Here is a 19,094-nt window from a genome sequence, read left to right as displayed (position 1 = left end):
ATTCTGAAATTTTCATTTTGCTTCTATTCCTATGTTTTCTACTGGCTTAGTCTTTGGCTGTCGCCAAATAGCTCAGTGCCTCAGTTTCCTCATTTCTAATATGGGAATAATACCACTTCCTTCCAGCTAAGAGGGGCATTTTGAAGCTTAATTCACTAATGTTTGCTAAGTACTTTGAGATCACAGAAGAAACAGTGCAATGTAAGTCCAGAGAACTTCTTTATTTCAGAATTAGGGTCCAGGTGAAGCCTCTTCTTAAATTATGCAATATCACTTTCAAATATGGACTGGTAAATGTTCTTCATGTTCCTAACTCTCCTTCTGACTGTAGTGTTCATTAGCGACTTGCTAAAATCTATGCTCCAAGACACAGATGATGTTATTATTTAAAATGAATGTTTTCTGTTACAGATATTTTCCAATGATGGTCAGTTCAAGAGCCGTTTTGGCATACGAGGAAGGTCTCCTGGCCAGTTGCAGCGGCCAACAGGAGTGGCTGTGCATCCCAGTGGTGACATCATTATTGCAGATTATGATAACAAATGGGTTAGCATATTCTCATCAGATGGAAAATTTAAGGTACGAAATACCACGGGAACTCTCCGGAGCTTTCTCCATCTTACAAAGGAATGCAAAGTAATGTTGGTTGCTTTTTTTTTTGTCCAGAAACTACATATTTTGGTTGTAACTTAGTCCAAATTCCATTGTTGTGATGACACAGCCATGTTGTGTAATTAATAGGAGGAGGTCACAGCTGTGATGCTTATGTTTTACCAAATAGAGACACTAGGTTCCATTTTACAGTTCTACATACTACATACTTAAATGCCTTTCCATAACTTGTAGTCAGGGATAGCTAAAGTAATCAAGTTTAGTTGGACTAGCTCAACAGCCTTCATATCTTTAGTATTCTCATTGTACAGGAAGGTGTGTGCATATATATGCATATACACACAGACAGACATAAAAACTTATGAGGAGGACATAAGGTTCTCCAGCAACAATGAAAAATAAGGTAGCAGACTGATGATGACTTCCTCTATTTACTCCGTGTGTACGAGCAAATCAAGTGTATAATTCACGTATGATCCTGTTGGTAATAAATGCAGGGAAGGGCAACCAAGGATGTTGTTCCAGTGCTACAGCATAGACAGGAGTGTTTTAGGTGGAGTGATGTGCACCGGAAAAACTGAAAGGCAGTAATAATGTCTTAGGTTTCAGAAATCAGAAGTTCTGAGAAAAGCACTCCTCATTTTCATAGCACCTCTGATCCCTTTAATAGGAGTAAAATAAGAAGGCAGATGCTACGCTACACTGATGCTTGACAACCTGCAATATTTATTTTGTTTGGGTTCAGGTGCAATTCCAGAGAGAATTAGAGGTTGTCTTCCTTTGGTGTGTCCTCTGAATATGTGTTACCGAGTCTGGCGATGCATGCCAGAAATAGTCACCTACAGGAGAGGTTAGCGGTATACACCATTCAGTGAGATAAAGGACCTGCAGGGAAATTGCTACCATAGTTACTTAGTTCTACAGTCTTGCATTGGAGCAAAATTGCCTGTTTGGCTAATTTTCTGGAAGCCTAATGAACAAAAAGCTCAGGCCCAGAGCTGCTCACATGTGTACTAAGAAACGGCCTTCCTTTGAGTAGGCTTTGCAAAGTGACAAATGCCATAGCAAATAGGCAATTGTGCTTGCATAGTCCTCAGTGACCTCCATCTGGGAAACAGACGTGTATGCTTTTAAAAGTATCCAGATCCTGTGTAGACCTGAAGCTAAAATAAAACAATACTAATATACAATGCAAGTGTCAAAAAAAAAAAAAATACAAATCACTTGCATTGGAAGAGAATATGTGATTTTCCTTGTCAAGTAGTTTTGAAAATGCACAGCTACAAAGGAAAACGTTGGTTTTGGCTGAAGTGCTTGAATGAAATGAAAGCAGCAAAACAAAACCAAAGAAAGACATGATTTCGTTAAGAATCTAAAAACCCTGAGTAAGCAAAGTGTGTTTTAAATAATTATTAACATCTTTTCTGTGAACTGGCTTGATCTGGACACAGAGCATGGAGAGCTTATTTTCCTTCCTTCTCAAGACTTGTAAATCCAGCATTTTGGATGGTTCCAGCTCTGGAGAAAAAAGCCATGCCTCTGGAGAAGCCAGGATTTATGTGCTATACACTATCAGCAGGGAGACAGGTATTAAAAAAAATAAATTATTAAGGTAGTTCCTGTGACGTGGAGCCTAGCTTTGTTTTTAGTCAATGCTTTTGTTGGATTGCAAGAGCTGTGTGAAGTTGGCAATATTTGTGTGGTTAATGCAAGTTAATGCATTGGACTTTATAGTTCCTGAGACTAGACGGAAATGAGAGATGAAACATCAATGATATAAAGTACTATTATTAGATTGAATGCAGAAGGCTATACTTAGAGGAGAAAAAATATACAAATGTTTTGTAGAAGCATTTTACATATGGAGGGCAGGCATAATCATACAGTTGAAACACAGGACGTGGATATAACAGAGCTAGCATGTAGGAATCTAGCCAAAGCCTTGTAATATCTTGTGTGTTTGCAATGGTAATTCTTACAGTGGTGTCGTGGTTTAAACCCAGTCAGGTAACTCGTTCGCTCACTTCCCCCCCTTTTCTTGCCCTCCCCCTGCTCTCGGAGGGACGGAGAGGAGAATCAAAAAGAATGCAACTCCCACGGGTTGAGATAAGAACAGTTTAGTAACTAAGGTATAACACAGATCACTACTGCTACCACCAATGATAATAATGATAAAGGAAATAACAAGGGAAGAGAATACATCATCTCACCACCAGCCGACCGATAACTCGTCCCCCCCAGCCCGACCAAGCTCCGACCGATACCTCCTCCAACCCTGCAGACCCCCGGCCCTTCCGGCTAACTCCCAGTTACATCCTGGGCATGACGTGCTGTGGTATGGAATACCTCTTTGGTCAGTTTGGGTCAGGTGTCCTGTCTCTGCTTCCTCCTGGCTCCCCCTCCTCCCTGGCAGAGCATGAGCCTCACAGAGTCCTTGGCCAAACCAAAACATCGCTTGTTATCAGCTCTGTTCCCGAGCTGAAAGTCAAAACACTGCACTACACCAGCTACCAAGAAGGGGAAAAATGACTGCTACTGCTGAACCCATGACATTATCCACCCCTTATTCCATACCATTCACGTCATGCTCAGATCCCACATTTTCAATATACCATCACTCTTATCTCAGTGCACTCTTATCTTAGTGCATGGACCAGTCCCTATAAAGCTGCTGAGTCCATCTGGTCCATGATGTCAGGCTCCATCTCTTCTAACAGTCTTCCAGAGCAGGAGAGACTGTGTGCAGTGTTCACACTCGTGAATAACCTGGGCAATAGTGTCCATTGTTAAGTCCACCCCTTGATCATGAGTCCATCTCTATGTTGCATCTCTGCTCTGATGGCCTGAAGTGCCATGGGCCCACCAGGCTCAAAATAATTCACTGTCCCCTTAAGCAGTTTCTGCAGCTTGTTGCTGGGGACTCCACACAGCTGCCTTCCATCTCCGACGCTTCCAAAGCACTGGAGGGGCCCAGTGGACTAGATACTTGCCCATACTGTCACACACACCCTGCCACTCATGACTCTCCAGCTTTGGGAAAATCCTCTTGGTCCTCCTATAACCTTGTCTAACCCCAGACAAGACCCAAACCTGACTCTGCTTAACTTTTGAGATCAGACAAAATGGTTGTGGGTAGAACACAGTCTGTGTGTGTGCCAACATGCTGATCCCCATCACAATCAGCAGGCAGGTCCCAAGGGTACCCAAAGGCCATTCAAAACCTTCAGAACTCTCAAACGATGCTGCTGTGCTTGCCACTGGGGCTGGTGTAGCTGCTGTGCTTGCCGGCTCTCCCACCGCCAGCTTCTCTTTTCCCGAGTCCAGCTCTTCCTCCTCTGCCTTGCTGGGAAATGCTGCGTGGTCTCCTGCATCCTCCTGGGGCTCGGCGGGCGGCTTCCGGGAAACGCTCTCGGCCGCCGCGGGGCTGGGCTCGGCCGCGGGGCTCGGCTCCTCCGCGGGGCTCGGCTCCTCCGCGGGGCTCGGCTCCTCCGCCGCCTTCTCCCGCTGCTCGGCAGCCGCTTCCTTCTGCTCCTCGACCGCCCCGACCTCCTCCACCAGCAGCCGTCCCCTCGCGGCCTCCGGCCCCGCTCCCGCCGCCGCTTGGTCCCCGGGGCCGCTCTCCCGGGCCGGTTCGGCTGCCGCCGGCTCCCGGGGCCGCTCCCCCTCGGCTCCCCGCAGCCTCACAAAGATGGAGAGTAGGGTGAGGGCCAGGACGGTGAAGAGCAGCCGGACGGCCAGGTACAAGTCCACGGCCACGTCCGTCCCGCCCTGCTGCTGGAGCCCGCCCGTATTACAAGCCATTGCCATAAAGCACAGTGAGACAAGAACCTTAGCCCAGGCCCCATACTTGATAAACACTAACACAGCAAATACCGGCTCTACGTAAGTTACAACATTCTGAAGCTGTGAGATCAAGCGAAACAACTCTGAGAGCCAATAAATCGTCATTGTGATGAGTGACTATTAATCCAGTCAGATCTGTCGTTATCTCAGCCCTTCGTGCCCCACGTTGGGCGCCAAAAAGAACTGTCGTGGTTTAAACCCAGTCAGGTAACTCGTTCGCTCACTTCCCCCCCTTTCTTGCCCTCCCCCTGCTCTCGGAGGGACGGAGAGGAGAATCAAAAAGAATGCAACTCCCACGGGTTGAGATAAGAACAGTTTAGTAACTAAGGTATAACACAGATCACTACTGCTACCACCAATGATAATAATGATAAAGGAAATAACAAGGGAAGAGAATACATCATCTCACCACCAGCCGACCGATAACTCGCCCCCCCCAGCCCGACCAAGCTCCGACTGATACCTCCTCCAACCCTGCAGACCCCCGGCCCTTCCGGCTAACTCCCAGTTACATCCTGGGCATGACGTGCTGTGGTATGGAATACCTCTTTGGTCAGTTTGGGTCAGGTGTCCTGTCTCTGCTTCCTCCTGGCTCCCCCTCCTCCCTGGCAGAGCATGAGCCTCACAGAGTCCTTGGCCAAACCAAAACATCGCTTGTTATCAGCTCTGTTCCCGAGCTGAAAGTCAAAACACTGCACTACACCAGCTACCAAGAAGGGGAAAAATGACTGCTACTGCTGAACCCATGACAAGTGGCTCTGTCAGATTAAATTGTGCAACACTTGCTAAGATACACAGAGAGAGAGATAAAGGTATAATGGTGTTTCCCTTCAAAGGACTGTGCCTGCAAGCCATTGTATATGATCTCTGATGTAGGCAGTCTGCTAGTTGTTAACTCGGCATTATCGGGGACTATTCTGAACTTAACCTAACTATTTTGGGTGGTTTTTTTTTGTCCCCCTCTTTCTACATCTACTTACACCTACTCTGCCTTAGCAGCATTTTAATAGTCATGTGAGCCAGAAGGCAAATTTCCCCTGGAGCCAGGCCCAGGCATCTCCCTGATACAGCACTGGGCTGGCTTACCCCAGCAACCTCTGCTGCCAGGCAGAAACGTGTCACCTTCCTCAGTTGCTGGTAGAAACAGAGCTCAATTTTCTAAGGCTGTAAAACTTGCACAGTGAAGAGGTGGGCAATCTGAGGTTATGCCAAAATATGAGCATCTTAATGAGGCTGTGTTATCTTGTGAATTGTAAAGCCTCAGATGGGGTCTTAGCATTTGAGGCTTCTGTTACTGCCTATGCCACAAGGTCTTGCAGGTAACTAGTGCTCTTCCTTTTCACTTCCCAGTGCTCTATTTTCCTTATCTATAAAAGGCAGGTAACAGTGTTGGGGCTTCCTCTGTAAATTACTCTGAAATTGCTTAAGAAAACTGTTATAGAAGACATATTGCTAGGCCAAGGAGAGAGCACATGGTGAAGCAGCAGCAGGAGCTTCTGTGTCAGTGGTGGTATTCAAACCTAGTGAAGGAACTAGAGAACAGAGCCAAGAAAATGATTCTTAGACTTCTGAGAATTACTTTCTTTCTAGTCTTGAAGGGTTGTATCTAAGATAACTTGTTATTAGTCAAACAGGGCTGCAAGTCAAGATCAGGTTTAGATGAGCGGGAAAGAGGAAACATTTTCTCTGACAGAAAATTCTTCGTGTCTCATTAGAAGAATTAAGGAAGATGGTTGTAGCTGGTTGTCATGTTCAGATAGGAAAATGGAGTATGGTTAAGTGGTTACAGTTGAATTAAGACAGTTGTATAAATGATAAATCCATTTATTGTATAACACTGCAATGTGTGACAAAGCTGTATCTCTGTATTAGGGAAGTTCTCAAATAGGAAGAGAGGGTATGTTGAAAGTCTGTAAATTAATTCCCAACAATTGTGAACCTTTCAGGTAGCAACAAGATTGGTGGAGTTAAAGCCCTAACACACCTATTTCTACAGTGAAAAAGTCTTTATAAATCTTTATAGAGGCTAGCTGACTTCTTTACCTCTAGCAGTATCCCACAGTAGAATGTTTTCCACCTCAGTAGGGTGGCTTTATAAACACGTATTTGAAAACCAGTCTAAATTCATACAATCCTATAAAATAAGGGACATAATGTCCTTGACTGAATTCAATTAAACACACTATTTGTATTAAGGGTTCAGATGATTCATTATACTTTTCTCATTTCTAATTGCAGAAAAGTCTGAAAATACTTCCATTCATACACTTAACAGGAATGACTGGGTTTCATAATGTTCTGTTCCGAATAATCAAACCTATAATTCTAAGAAACCTTCTGAAATAAAAATATACAAAGCGTATGTTCAGCCAGACCCAGTAATGTGTCGTCAGCATATTTTGATCTAAACTGGAAACAGAGATTTTTTGTAAAAAGCACTGCAACGTCTAGCTGGGCTTAATTTATTGCTGCCTGCAAATTATATATGAAATTCTGGCCCAAGAATGGTGATTTTTATTACTCTTCTCAGCACTGAGTGCCCATTAACATAGTACATGATTTATTCATGACTTTTTTCCATATGTATTGACACTTTACTCATGAGACTGAGTCATAGGAATCCTGGAAGTAAGGAGGTGGTGCAGTGCACAAGCAGACAAACACAGTGGCATCCCAGAGGAAAAAAAGGAATATGATTTAATCACACCAAAGGAAATAAATCTACTGATTTGCATTAGCTTATGGTTTTGCTGCTTTGTTGTTATGCAAACCTGAATACATTTTGTAGGCTTGCTCATATCTTTCCCCTGGTGAACACAAAGTCATTTTAATAGTCTTCCCTGGGGATATTTTAGCATGATTTAATTAGGTGGGTTTTTCCTAAATATTTAGCATTTTATAACAGCATATGTACCTGAACATAAAACAGATACATGATCATTGCATATTGGCTAAGCATAGTCTGGAAGCTGCAAGATTTACTCCTTGGAGTTTTCTTCATTTAAGACTGAAAGATGTTTTGTAGTAATGCTGGTGAATTTGTACCAGACAGCATCAGGGAACTTAGATGGCTTTAGTTTGGGATACCTTCTATTTTTACCTTCAACCCCACCTGTGAGAATGTACTGTGGAATAGGAGCATGGGATTTACTAAGGTTAGTTGAGCTCCTTCAGATATCAACATGGGTATTTGCTTTGAAAACATTAGAGAATTGAGGGAAATGAGTCAGGTTATGCATCTTCTCTTGTGCCTTGTAATCTGTCTCACCTTTATAGTCAGTCACAGACTAACAGAGTTTCAGCTGCTCCTCATCACTTGCAAGAGGAAGGGAATAGGGGTAGAAAAGTCAGAAGCATTGCCTGTTCTAGGTGGTGATCTGTTCCACCCTGCAAAGGCAGTGAGGTCTAAGATGGTCTTGTTTCATAAAGGAGGTATCTTAGTATCTACTTCATTTAAATTCTGATGGAAACAGGAAGTTATGTTCTCCACCAAAGAGATCACAGAGCCATAGAATACCAGATTGGAAAAGACCTCAAGGATCATCTGGTCCAACTTTTAGGTGAAGCATGATCTAGACTAGATGTCCCAGCACCCTGTCCAGCTGAATCTTAAAAGTGTCCACTGCTGGGGATTCCACCACTTCCCTGAGGAGATTATTCCAATGGTTCATTGTTCTCATTGTGAAAAATTTTCCTCTCGTGTCCAGATGGAATCTCTCCAGCAGTAGCTTGTACCCATTCGCCCTTGTATTTTCCATGTGACTCCTTATAAAAAGGGCGTCTCTGTCTTCTTTGTAGCCACCCTTTAAATACTGGGACATGGTAATAAGCCATTCTTTTTCTGAGCCTTCTTTTCTCTGTGCTGAACAAATCTGGTTATCTCTGCCTTTCCTCATACAGCAGGCTTCCCAGTGCTCAGTTCATCTTTGTGGCCCTTCTCTGGACCAGCTCCAGCCTGACCACATCTTTTTTTGCTTAGCGGGGACTAAAACTGAACACAGGATTCCAGCACTGAGTAGAGTGGGATGATGGCTTCTTTATCTCTGCTGGTGGTGCCCCTGTTGATGTAACCCAGCATCCTATTGGCTTTCTTTACCACAGCAGCACACTTTTCACTCACATTGAGCTTGTTGTTCACCGGGACCTCCAGGTTCCTTTCTAGAGAGCTGGCCCACAGCTGGGCAGGCTCCAGCCTGTGCTGCACTCCTGGGTTGTGTTTTTCCAGGTGCAACACCTTATACTTGTCCTTGTTTTCTGCAGGGTGGCTCTCCCTTCCGCATTGCCCACTTCCCCAATCAGTTTGATATTACTGGCAAACTTCATCCTTTGATCCCATCACCCAGATCACTTATGAAGACATTGAACAGCGTAGGGCCCAGTATCAACCCCTGGAGATAGGTCACCAGCTGGAAAAGGAGTGATTCACCACGACCCTCTGGTCAGCCAGTTTCCCACCCACCACGCAGACCATTTGTCAAGACTAACATATCAGTTTCTCCAGGAGGAAGCTGTGGGAAACTACCAAAAGCCTTAGAGAAATCCAGGTAGACAATTTCTACTGCCTGCCCCACATCGACTGAGATTGTATTTCTTATGAGTTGTGTGTTTAGACTCAGTTGCTGAGGTGGCAGATTTTCCACTCTAGAAAGGACATACAGAAAGCAGTCTTTATTTTTGATGAAGAAAAAAATTATGAAGTATACAATAAGAGCTGATAAAAACCATCACTGCCTTCTGGGAAACTTTTGATGACAAAAAATGTCTCTCCATCCCACTGTCAGCATGTAATGCAATCTTTGAACTGTAGTAACTTATTTCTATCATGCCAACATATTTTCCTGTTTTGTGTTTTCCCTTTTAGGCCAAAATTGGGTCTGGAAAGCTCATGGGCCCTAAAGGTGTTTCTGTGGATCGTAATGGACACATCATTGTAGTGGACAATAAAGCATGCTGTGTCTTCATCTTCCAGCCAAACGGGAAAATAGTGACCAGGTTCGGCAGTCGAGGAAACGGTGACAAGCAGTTTGCAGGTACACTTGATGTTAATATGTAAATCCCTTTTTCTTGCCTCTTCTGCTCACATTTGCATGATGTTTGAGCATGTTGAAGACGCTATATCCTACTTGTTTCCCCTGGGGGAGAATGGTTCTACTAAACATACAGCTCCTGTTCACCTCACTTTTTAATTGGTAGGGAAGACAGCAACATCTGTTCTGCAAACAGAGCTGAAACCAAATTGTCTTATCTACCTCCGCATGCCTGGAAGCATTTCGGACCAGTGACCCAAGAAAGACTGATCTTAACTAGTATTTTATAAATGATTTGTAATGCCCACATGCAGCTGCTCATGATAATAAACTACACGGTGCTTTGTGTTTCCAGTGATCAGATACACATTAACCAGTCCCCTAAGTGTTATCTTCCCATTAGAAAATGGGTGTAATGAAATAGCGTTCAGACTGAGATCAGGAAGACACAGTTGTGCAAATGCAAAATGGTAGGAAAAGGCATACTGAGCTTTTTAAACCATGAAATGAAATTACTCCTAACTTGAAACTGATATTCTCAACTTGGCTGTTATTGCTCAGAAGCCAAATATAATATTTTGGCAGGCTGAATAACCTTTTAATTAAGAAAACATTTTGATTTAGTGTTGTTATTGTTTATATTTGTTTCTTCCTTTGCATTGCAGGTCCTCATTTTGCAGCTGTAAACAGCAACAATGAAATCATCATTACAGATTTTCATAACCATTCTGTCAAGGTACTGTCAATTAACGGCAACTCAGAAAGCTTCTTACTTTATCCTGGTACTTTCGTGGGGAAAATAAAGTATTGCTAAAACCAAAGATATAACACTGTATGTATGATGTCTGATATAACAACTGCATATTCAGAGACCTTTGCATGCAGTGCATTGCTTAATAGAGATATAATCTGTTGCCTTTGGTGCCACTATAATGTTCTCTAATTCAATTGCATAAACACAAGTTGTACCTAAGATAAATAATATCAATTTAGTTATTAGCTCTCTGCCAAACCTGTTATTTATCCTATATTCTTTCCTATTTTAAGTAAGTCTGGTAACTGCTTTTGAATTTCCCAACAAAAGCTTCCCACATGTCTAATTGAATAAAAGTATAACAAAGTACCTGGCAATCTTTAATTCCATACCTGTTAAATAGCCATGGTGAGATCGGGTGGTATATTTGTTTGTCCCAGTAATAAACCAATGCAAGAATACAGGTCACATGGTGGAAAAAGTATACAAAGAGGTACAGGCCATTTCAGAAATTGCTCACCTTTGCATGTGTGTTTTCAGGCCATGACATTCACTTTCAGTCACTTTCCATGCTCTTTTTCCCTCCCTCAATACACAGCAGCAGTAGGAGGACACGGGCAGCAGAACACTGTCCTGTCCCAGTTCTCAGGACAGGTGCACCGGTCCCATACACCAATGAGATCCCAGGGATTTCATGTAATGGTTGCCTGTTCTGATTGAACACAACGATTGAGGATTCTGATTTAAACCTCAGTCCACTTCTTCACCTGAAAGAGGAAATCGCTGTCAGACCATAGACACCCTTGTATCCTGAGTGGCGCTGAATCATCTAGCTTTTGAATAGCAACTTTACTTTTGTATCCTTTTGGAATTAGAGGAGAATTAGAGAAGAAATAGTAGCTCGTGGTTTGGATTACAACAAAGAAACTAAGCCTGCTGCAGGAGCCCTAAAACAGATTGTTCCTGTGGTTTAGCAGCAGGAGGCCTATGGCTCCCATAAATTACCCCTCCACTAGCAGGGCTTGTCATGGTAACAAGAACGCTGGAGAGGGTTAACAAGGACAACCTAAAATGAAAAAAAGCAAGCGAAGAGATGTAAGAAGTGTGACATCTTAGCAAATTTCTAATTGTTGCATTCTTAATGAGAACAGAGCGTTTCCATCTGTCTCCAGTGTGAGTCAATGGGATAAAAATGTTAGTTGTTACAGTCTGGTACTAACAAACAGGAAAAGATTATTATTTTTGCAGTGTCCTCTAAATCAGTACAGATAATTGTTGGCATTGTGAAGAGTCATTTATAGTCTGGGCGATGTTGTTATCTTTTGTTGGGGAAGAGGAAAAAGTATATTTTGGTTTAAATAATAAATAAGTTTATAAACAAATCAATGTCACTCTTATGGGTCCCAAGGGTATTCCTACCACCTGTGTCTTGAATTAAATATTGTCACCCAGCAACATTACTCTTCCCCATCAACCTTCAAGCATATCCCTTCCTTCAGGCATATTCTATGGAAAAACCTACTCAGTGCAGGCTTCTCTCTCATTCCATCAGTCACCATCCCCGCTTACACCCAGGCAGAGAGCAATACATCATTGCCTGTTTTTTTTAATTAGTTGACTTTTTTTCTACTTCCTTTAATCATCTGAGGCACCAACCTGGTACTTCATTCATTTCTTCCACCATATGCCTTATTTCTGTTCACTGTGGGTGTTCAAGAACAGGATGATTTCCTCACATCTTGCACTTCATTAGCACTTCAGTGTGTACTTGGCACTTGTTGGGTCTTTGCATTTTCTTGTGCAAGCCACAGCTGGGATCTAAGAACGTTGTTGGACCTTTGGCACAGCTGGGCCTGAGTCCAAGATGGACCAAAATAAATAGAGATGGCATGGTACTATGTAAATGACACATCCTGTATCTCATTTGGTCCCACTGGTGCATCCAGGTCACTGGCAGAATAGTCATTGACTGGTTCCATCTTTCTGCTGTCTAAACCTGTTACCATCACAGAGAATTCAGTTACTAAACTGTCTGTACAGACAGCAGCATGCCATGATTCTCAATATGTGTTAGATTATTGAAGTCAGAGTGCATCTGTTCAGTTGTGTTTCTGTAGGACTGACTCCCAGTGCCATATCTGTACTCAGCTCCTCTTAATTCAAGATGCACAAGCTGTAGAAGGGCTCCTGGGGCCCTCCCCTCTGTGTCAGAGCTGAATCAGATCTTAAATGAAATGGAAAATACTGTCTGGTGTAATGGAGCTGGGCACCTTATATGTGTGTGTGTAGGGGCTGTGTTCCTGGGAACTCTTCAATGCCTAGGTTTATATTTGATACGTCATACATAGGTTTTTGTTTTAACCCATACAGGTATTTAACCAGGAGGGAGAATTCCTACTGAAGTTTGGGTCAAACGGAGAAGGAAATGGACAATTTAATGCACCAACTGGAGTAGCTGTAGATTCCAATGGAAATATTATTGTAGCGGATTGGGGAAACAGCCGAATACAGGTAGAAATTTCTATATTTCAAAGGTGCTTGATTAAGAGAACCAATGGATTGATAACTCTGGCTACTGAAGTCTTAAGACTTCCCAAGAAGCAAGATGATAGCATTTGAAGTGATGTGGTTTTTAACACAGCTTTCTATATGCCTCATTGCTGGTCTGTCCACACTTAGAACTGGAGGTGTCAGATGACTTTCCAGTGTGACTGCTAGTAACTCTGATGGTTACTCTGACCAAGGCTTTTGAATCCAAGTAGTTCCCCAAAAGCGATTTGATGATTTAGAAGACTTGCAAGCATTGCTGAGATGATAGTAATTTATAATCACCGTAACAGAAGATTGGAGACATGGTGGAAAACATGAAAAAGCAAACGATCTGGACAGACCCTGGGGCAAATGATTTTTATAATCTTTATTAAATGTGGAGAAAATATTCTGGTTTTGATTTATGAGACTTACGCTCGTTTTATCTTTCAAGTGCTAATCACAAAGCCTGCCTACTTGCCGAAGGATATCTAATAAATAACTAATTGTATGTATTATTTTCACTGAATATAAAAATAAGCAAGCTGCTTCTGAGTTGTTCTCAGAAAGCACTGACAACAGTGCAAACAAATTCCTTGTTTTCTCTGCGTGGGAAGCCAAGAGTTGTGCTAGCCACAGTAGTAATACTTGTTAGGAAAGCAAGGTGTTGGTTGAGTCCTTGATTGAGTTGGATTTATTGTAGTTGACTATTTTTAGAACAAGGAAAAGCTGAGATGCTATTACTATTTCATTGCATGTTTTATTCTTGCCAAAGATTCTGGAAGCTTTAATCAGTTCTTTTAGACAAGAAAATACTTGAATACAAGAATATAAACTTGTATATTATGAGAATAACAAATCAGATTCTGCCCTTGTTTATTCTAGTGTATTTCAACCATTTCAAAAATGAGAAGTATAATGGTATAATTGACAGCAGATTTGTGTCCTCTATTGTTCTTTTTTATTCATAACATTTATTCTGTGCTTTCTCACCCTCAAAGGTTTTTGATGGAAGTGGATCATTTTTGTCCTACATTAACACCTCTGCTGACCCACTTTATGGCCCTCAAGGTCTTGCCCTTACTTCAGATGGCCATGTTGTAGTTGCAGACTCTGGAAATCACTGCTTCAAGGTCTATCGATACTTACAGTAGCAATGAGCTCTGGAGCTGGATATTCGTCCACCCTTAAGAAAAGACTGATCCTAGAGATCCAGTGCAGGATGTCTCCTACTTTGAGTTCCTTTTTAATAATGAGGGAGTCTCTTATGGACTTCTTGTGTTAATTTCCAAATTTACCTTGTTTACACAGGTCTTGCACCTCTTATGTTACTCACTGAACTTTTTGTTGCAAGGGTTAATACAGAAAATACTCTTTAACTGAATTCATAAAGACAATGGGATATTAAACACAAACTGCAACTTATGGAACTGGAATTAACTATTAGGCAAAAACGAGGAAAATTTGGGAAAAGTCCCCAAAGCTTTTTGAAGACTGCGAAGGGTAGCTCCTGCTCAGAGCTTCCAAATTTGAAGAAGTATCATTGTTATGCATTATTTATCCCAGAGGTAATCCTGGGAATCTTCTAGATCTCATTATCATGGTAGGTATTACACTTTTAACATTCTTCCGTCTTACTATCTGTAACAAGTAGGTCCTTTTAGTATAAGGTTAAGTCTCACAAAATCCTTCTAGCTCTAGCTGTCAGACCTAACACAGCTCAATGTTTAGCACTATGAGAATCAATGCAAATTCCTTACTCATGTGGGATTAATGAAGGATTGTTTCATGTGCTTGTTTTCACTCTTCCTCTTGCTCAATGTGCTGGAAGTTCTTTGCAGAGACCTGACATTTCTAAAGCTCTGGAAAAACTTAACTGTAGTGATACATTAGTGAGAACTGAATTTCTGTGTAACGACAGACCTTTTGACACCAAACTAGTTTATTAGGATCAGGGTTATTACAATGTCAGCTCAATTAACCTCATGTGTGCCACTCTTTTGTACGTGTTCTTTGCCGTGTTTCCTTAAGGCAATTCATTGTATTAACCAATAAAATAAAATGCAGCATCACACAGGACAGAAAGCCAGAGAGGTACCCCTATGGAGGACCTACGTTATACAACCAAAGGAACTGTGGTAAACAGAGGTTGTATAGGGAAGCCAAGGGTTACCAAAGCTATTTGTTTTTACATGAGAAAAAATAAATTGCAAATAAGAATGAATTTGAACCAATTCCTGAAGTCCTTCATCAAAGGGAATTTTGTTAGAGGAGAAAACAAGGACTCTGAGATTTGTTCTGATTTGTTTGTATGTATGTATGACTGATGGGCATAATAATAATAAAAAAGTAGGTTATTTCAGCAAACTGGAACATATGTATGCCATTTGTAAATGGCAGCACTCTGAAAACAATGTCCCTCCTCCTTCCTGCTGGATCTCTCTACCATGTCCTTTGTTGAAGTATTAATTTAACTGGAAATGCTTACAATCATGGTTCTGTTTTTAATGTATTTTTTTTTAAAGTGTGAACTTGTCCTTTTTAAAGTAGCATTGGCGTTATTCTTATTTCTAAATCCAGTGGTCAAAGAATGAATTGCTACCGTAGCCTAATAAAGATAGAGTGGTGAACACTCTTAAACCTCATTTGAGGAGCTGGTGAGCTTGCTGCCAATGCCTACAATAGCATGGGAAGTACTGTCTTTCTTTTCTCATTTTTAGGGCCTTGAAACAAAAGGGCATTGGGTCAGGAACAAGGGATTATTTTAAGCATGTTTGCAAAATGGAAAGAAATCTTTATTAAATTACTTGTTATAAGTATTTGTCTTATTTCTAAAAGGTTAAGGTTGTTGTTTCAATGAATTTGAGAAAAAATAATGGTTTTTATGTAAAGATGCATTTGGTTTGTAAAAATGCAGACCCCAAGGTTCTCAAATGTGGAGCTTGTCTGATTTTAATTATTGTTTCTTAAAGATATTTCCTCTTCTTTCCCTTGTTTATTTTTTTGCACATAGAGTCAATTTACAAATTTGCATGCAAAGGTAACTTTCCTTATATCATTGGAATAAATATTTCGTGTATAAGGTTAAAGGGTTGGACTACATAATGCAGCTAAGAAACTGGTGGTTACATTTTTGAAATGTTAAAACTCAAGTTTGTAATTACTAAGAGAACAAAATATCCTCTGCTTGAACTGAGTTTGTCCTAAAATTCTGAAGACTGTATCTCAGTCATTACACAATAAACTGTTGTATCAAAATTTAACAAAGTTGTAGACCAAATTTTCTGATGATCAAGTAATTTCCTTCTAAGTGTCCTTATAAGCAACCTTCTGGCAAATGAACAAATTCTGACATTGGAATGCCTATAAATGGCAAATTTATCAATGAAGAAAAGGTATGTATAATTTTAACTGTATTTATTTGGAGAGAAGAGGTTGAATGGGTTCATTGAGATAAAAAGAAAATGAGAAATATGCTGTTGCTGTTAGTTACAGATAATATGAATCAAATGTAGTTCCAAGTTCAGATTTTTATAATAACATTTTACTAATCTTGCAAGGTTTCCACTTGGGAAAAAATTGACGAATCCCTCTGTTGCCAGGAACTCTGAGAGCACAGAAATCAAACCCTAACCTATTTATCAAAACATATACTTAAGACTCGTGCTATTTAATGTAAACACTTTTCTTCAAAAGATTTCCAGTCCCTTTGACTCGTTATTGTTTACCGGGATTTCATATAACCTGTGTCAATCATATGCATCCTTATCAAATATGGAATTCTGCACACAACCCCCCTTACAACCCAGCTAACAGCTATTAGGTATGGTGTAAGGTTTTTTCTTAAGACTGAATAGTCTTTTGGATTTTCAGAGAGTATCACCAGAGCAGCAGTTACTGCACCTGAAAAATGTCACTAATTTGGAGTTCCTTCTGATAGCAAATTCTGCCAACTCCAGTTTCAAATTCAGTGGCATAGGGTATTCATTTCCAAAGTCTGACCTTATCTGCCTGGCATCGGGAAACAAAGAAACACATTGCTTTTACAGTGTGCTTCTGAAGCTAACTTAGCTAAAATGCTTGGCTTACGAAGCTTACAACGAGCAACCAATGCAGAAATTCTGTTCTAAAACCTGCCAGATTGTTTTTCTCGTCCAACTAAGTGAACAGCAAAATTGCACTACTTATTTTGCTGAGTTGCTACCATTTATTAAAGGTTTATAGGCATTTTGCTGCCAGATTTCAGGTATAACCAAATGTTCCCTTGACTTCCCTGGAATGCTAATTGACTAGCAGCACAGCATGAATGGTGAAAGTATTTGCTTCATTTAACTAATCTTTGACCCAGAAATAATCTCAGAAGGTTATCAGATCTTGTGTAATTGGAGCATTTTAGGACAAACTAGCCAACTGTACCTTCATTGTTTTGTGAATAGAATAAAAGGATCTGTTCAGATAAATCCAATATAAACAGTAGGGGATTTTTACATATGCTAAACCAGCAGCAATGTAGCTGATGAAGGAAAGGAAAATGGTTTAGGCAAGCATTTGCCTAATGTAATGGGATAGTGATTTATTAGAAAATGCTCTTCTCTTCTGTAAAAGCTAGAGGGCTTTCGATTTTATGTCAATATTTTTTATAACTAAGGATCTGGTGTTGCCATAATGAGAACTCTAAGTGCCCAATATGTTGTATTTGCTATAAAACGATTACTTTCAGTTGTGGGTGACAGCTAGTTATGAAATCATGATGTACACTGAAAATTTTCTTCCAGAATTGTGAGCAGCAATTGTTTAGGCCTGTTTGTGGAGAGTGCGCGGAAGGTATCTGTGCTTTGGAGTCGAAGATTCCTAACAGGTTGTGTTATTTCTGATGAATGTACAGCACTTTCAGTTGATGTTTGTGAGCAACACGGCCTTAACCCTGACACTTTTGCTTTGGCTTTGACATGGGAATGTTCCCTAAGCTGCACGGTGTGGGGCTGTAGCCCCTGTTAGAAACCTCTACCAGTTGATAACGCTGCAGTTTTCCACTTCTGGGAATGAGTCTGTCTATTTTATTTTTCTTAAAGGTTTTGTACATTCCATCTTTGTAAGTCAATCTCGTATGTTTTGTGTACACGTAAGCCTTGCACTCTCTTGACACTCACAATGAAATATTCTTCTCACTTGTTCTTTCTGTTGTTGTTTTTGTTTTGTTGTTTGGGTTTTTTTTTAATTCCTGTGAGGCTAAATACAAACTTTGTCTCGTTAAGGTCAAGGATGAAAGATGCACATCAAAGTGTTTGTGTGTATGTGTGTGTGTGTGTGTGTGCGCGCGTGTGTATGTGTGTTTAGCTTTAGCTTCTTGTGTGCCACAGTATTCTTGATGCTTTAGCTGATGATTAAAAAGAATTACTCTGTCTTGGAAATGTAGGAAAACCAGAGTCAAATGTGTACCTTTACCACGCACAAAACTTTCAAACAATAAAAATAAAGCTTGTTTCCTCTGTTACTTTCATGGTTGAGGATTTATTTTTCACGTCTCATACTCACTGTCCCCCAAAAAAGCCCCATAATGCAGGAAGACAGGATGAGAATGAAATGAAGCAGCAGATGCTGCAGAGACTGACCTGTGTGGGATACTCATGGATCGTACTCCTTCCCAATACCCAGCCTCATCCTACCATAAACTGCTTGGACCTAAGAGAAGGTGATATTACCTCCCATGCATGAGCATCTCCTAGAGCTCTCCCTTGTCCTCCATCCTCAAGCTCTATTGAAGCATCTTTTTGCTGTCAGTCATATAGATGATGTGGGAGGTAGCCACAAGAAGCAAAATGTTTGCTATTACTCTTCTGGAAATAAACTGATCTGCTGTTCAAATTGAATTCTTCCCTTCTGCTGAAAAACTAGCTCATGTAATTAAAGACTACACTATGGTGCATATATATGAAAGGAACAAACTTAAAGTAGGACAATTTTAATTCTCCTACTTCCCAACCTTCCTGCCTGCCACTGTTGCTTTAATGTCCTCTCAAAACAGAATTTATGTATTTAATTCAATTACAAGTTTGTAAGAGCAAAATGAAGGAGAGCACAAATTTCATCCCATCTAAGCATATTTTAACACTGACAAAGCAATGTATTTTCTCTGCCTCTGGAACAGAAAAAACCTGTTTTGGCCAGTACTTAAAAGTCTCAGTGAGACACCTAGCATAGAAAATTTCAGCCCAAACTGCTAAAGTTTAAGAAAATCTCAGTGAATGAGAACAGGCTTCTAACAGAAAAGCAGTTAAGAGTCCCCCATACACAGTATTTCCATCTATTATCTTGATTTTATATTATAC

General features: G+C 40.9%; 1 protein-coding gene across 12 annotated transcripts in view; it reads left to right on the top strand.

Annotated features, from left to right (window-relative positions):
• The window catches only part of TRIM2 (tripartite motif containing 2), an 89,416-nt gene extending 71,157 nt beyond the window's left edge, over positions 1 to 18,259 (top strand). For all 12 annotated transcript variants that reach the window (XM_062637501.1, XM_062637497.1, XM_062637502.1 and 9 more), the window contains exons 8-12: positions 412 to 579; positions 9,317 to 9,485; positions 10,148 to 10,218; positions 12,607 to 12,747; positions 13,767 to 18,259. In XM_062637501.1, coding sequence (XP_062493485.1) covers positions 412 to 579; positions 9,317 to 9,485; positions 10,148 to 10,218; positions 12,607 to 12,747; positions 13,767 to 13,919 — 702 coding nt within the window. In that variant the 3' untranslated portion in view covers positions 13,920 to 18,259. The remainder of the gene's footprint in view (positions 1 to 411; positions 580 to 9,316; positions 9,486 to 10,147; positions 10,219 to 12,606; positions 12,748 to 13,766) is intronic.
• Positions 18,260 to 19,094: the final 835 nt, after the last annotated feature.

The sequence above is a fragment of the Pezoporus occidentalis genome, unplaced genomic scaffold (genome assembly GCF_034315485.1).
Source record: "Pezoporus occidentalis ecotype Australia unplaced genomic scaffold, CSIRO_AGI_Poc_V1 ctg53, whole genome shotgun sequence".
NCBI classification, from domain to species: Eukaryota; Metazoa; Chordata; class Aves; order Psittaciformes; family Psittacidae; genus Pezoporus; species Pezoporus occidentalis.
Note: the sequence above shows the minus strand (reverse complement) of the source record. Positions and strands in the feature narration are given on the sequence as shown.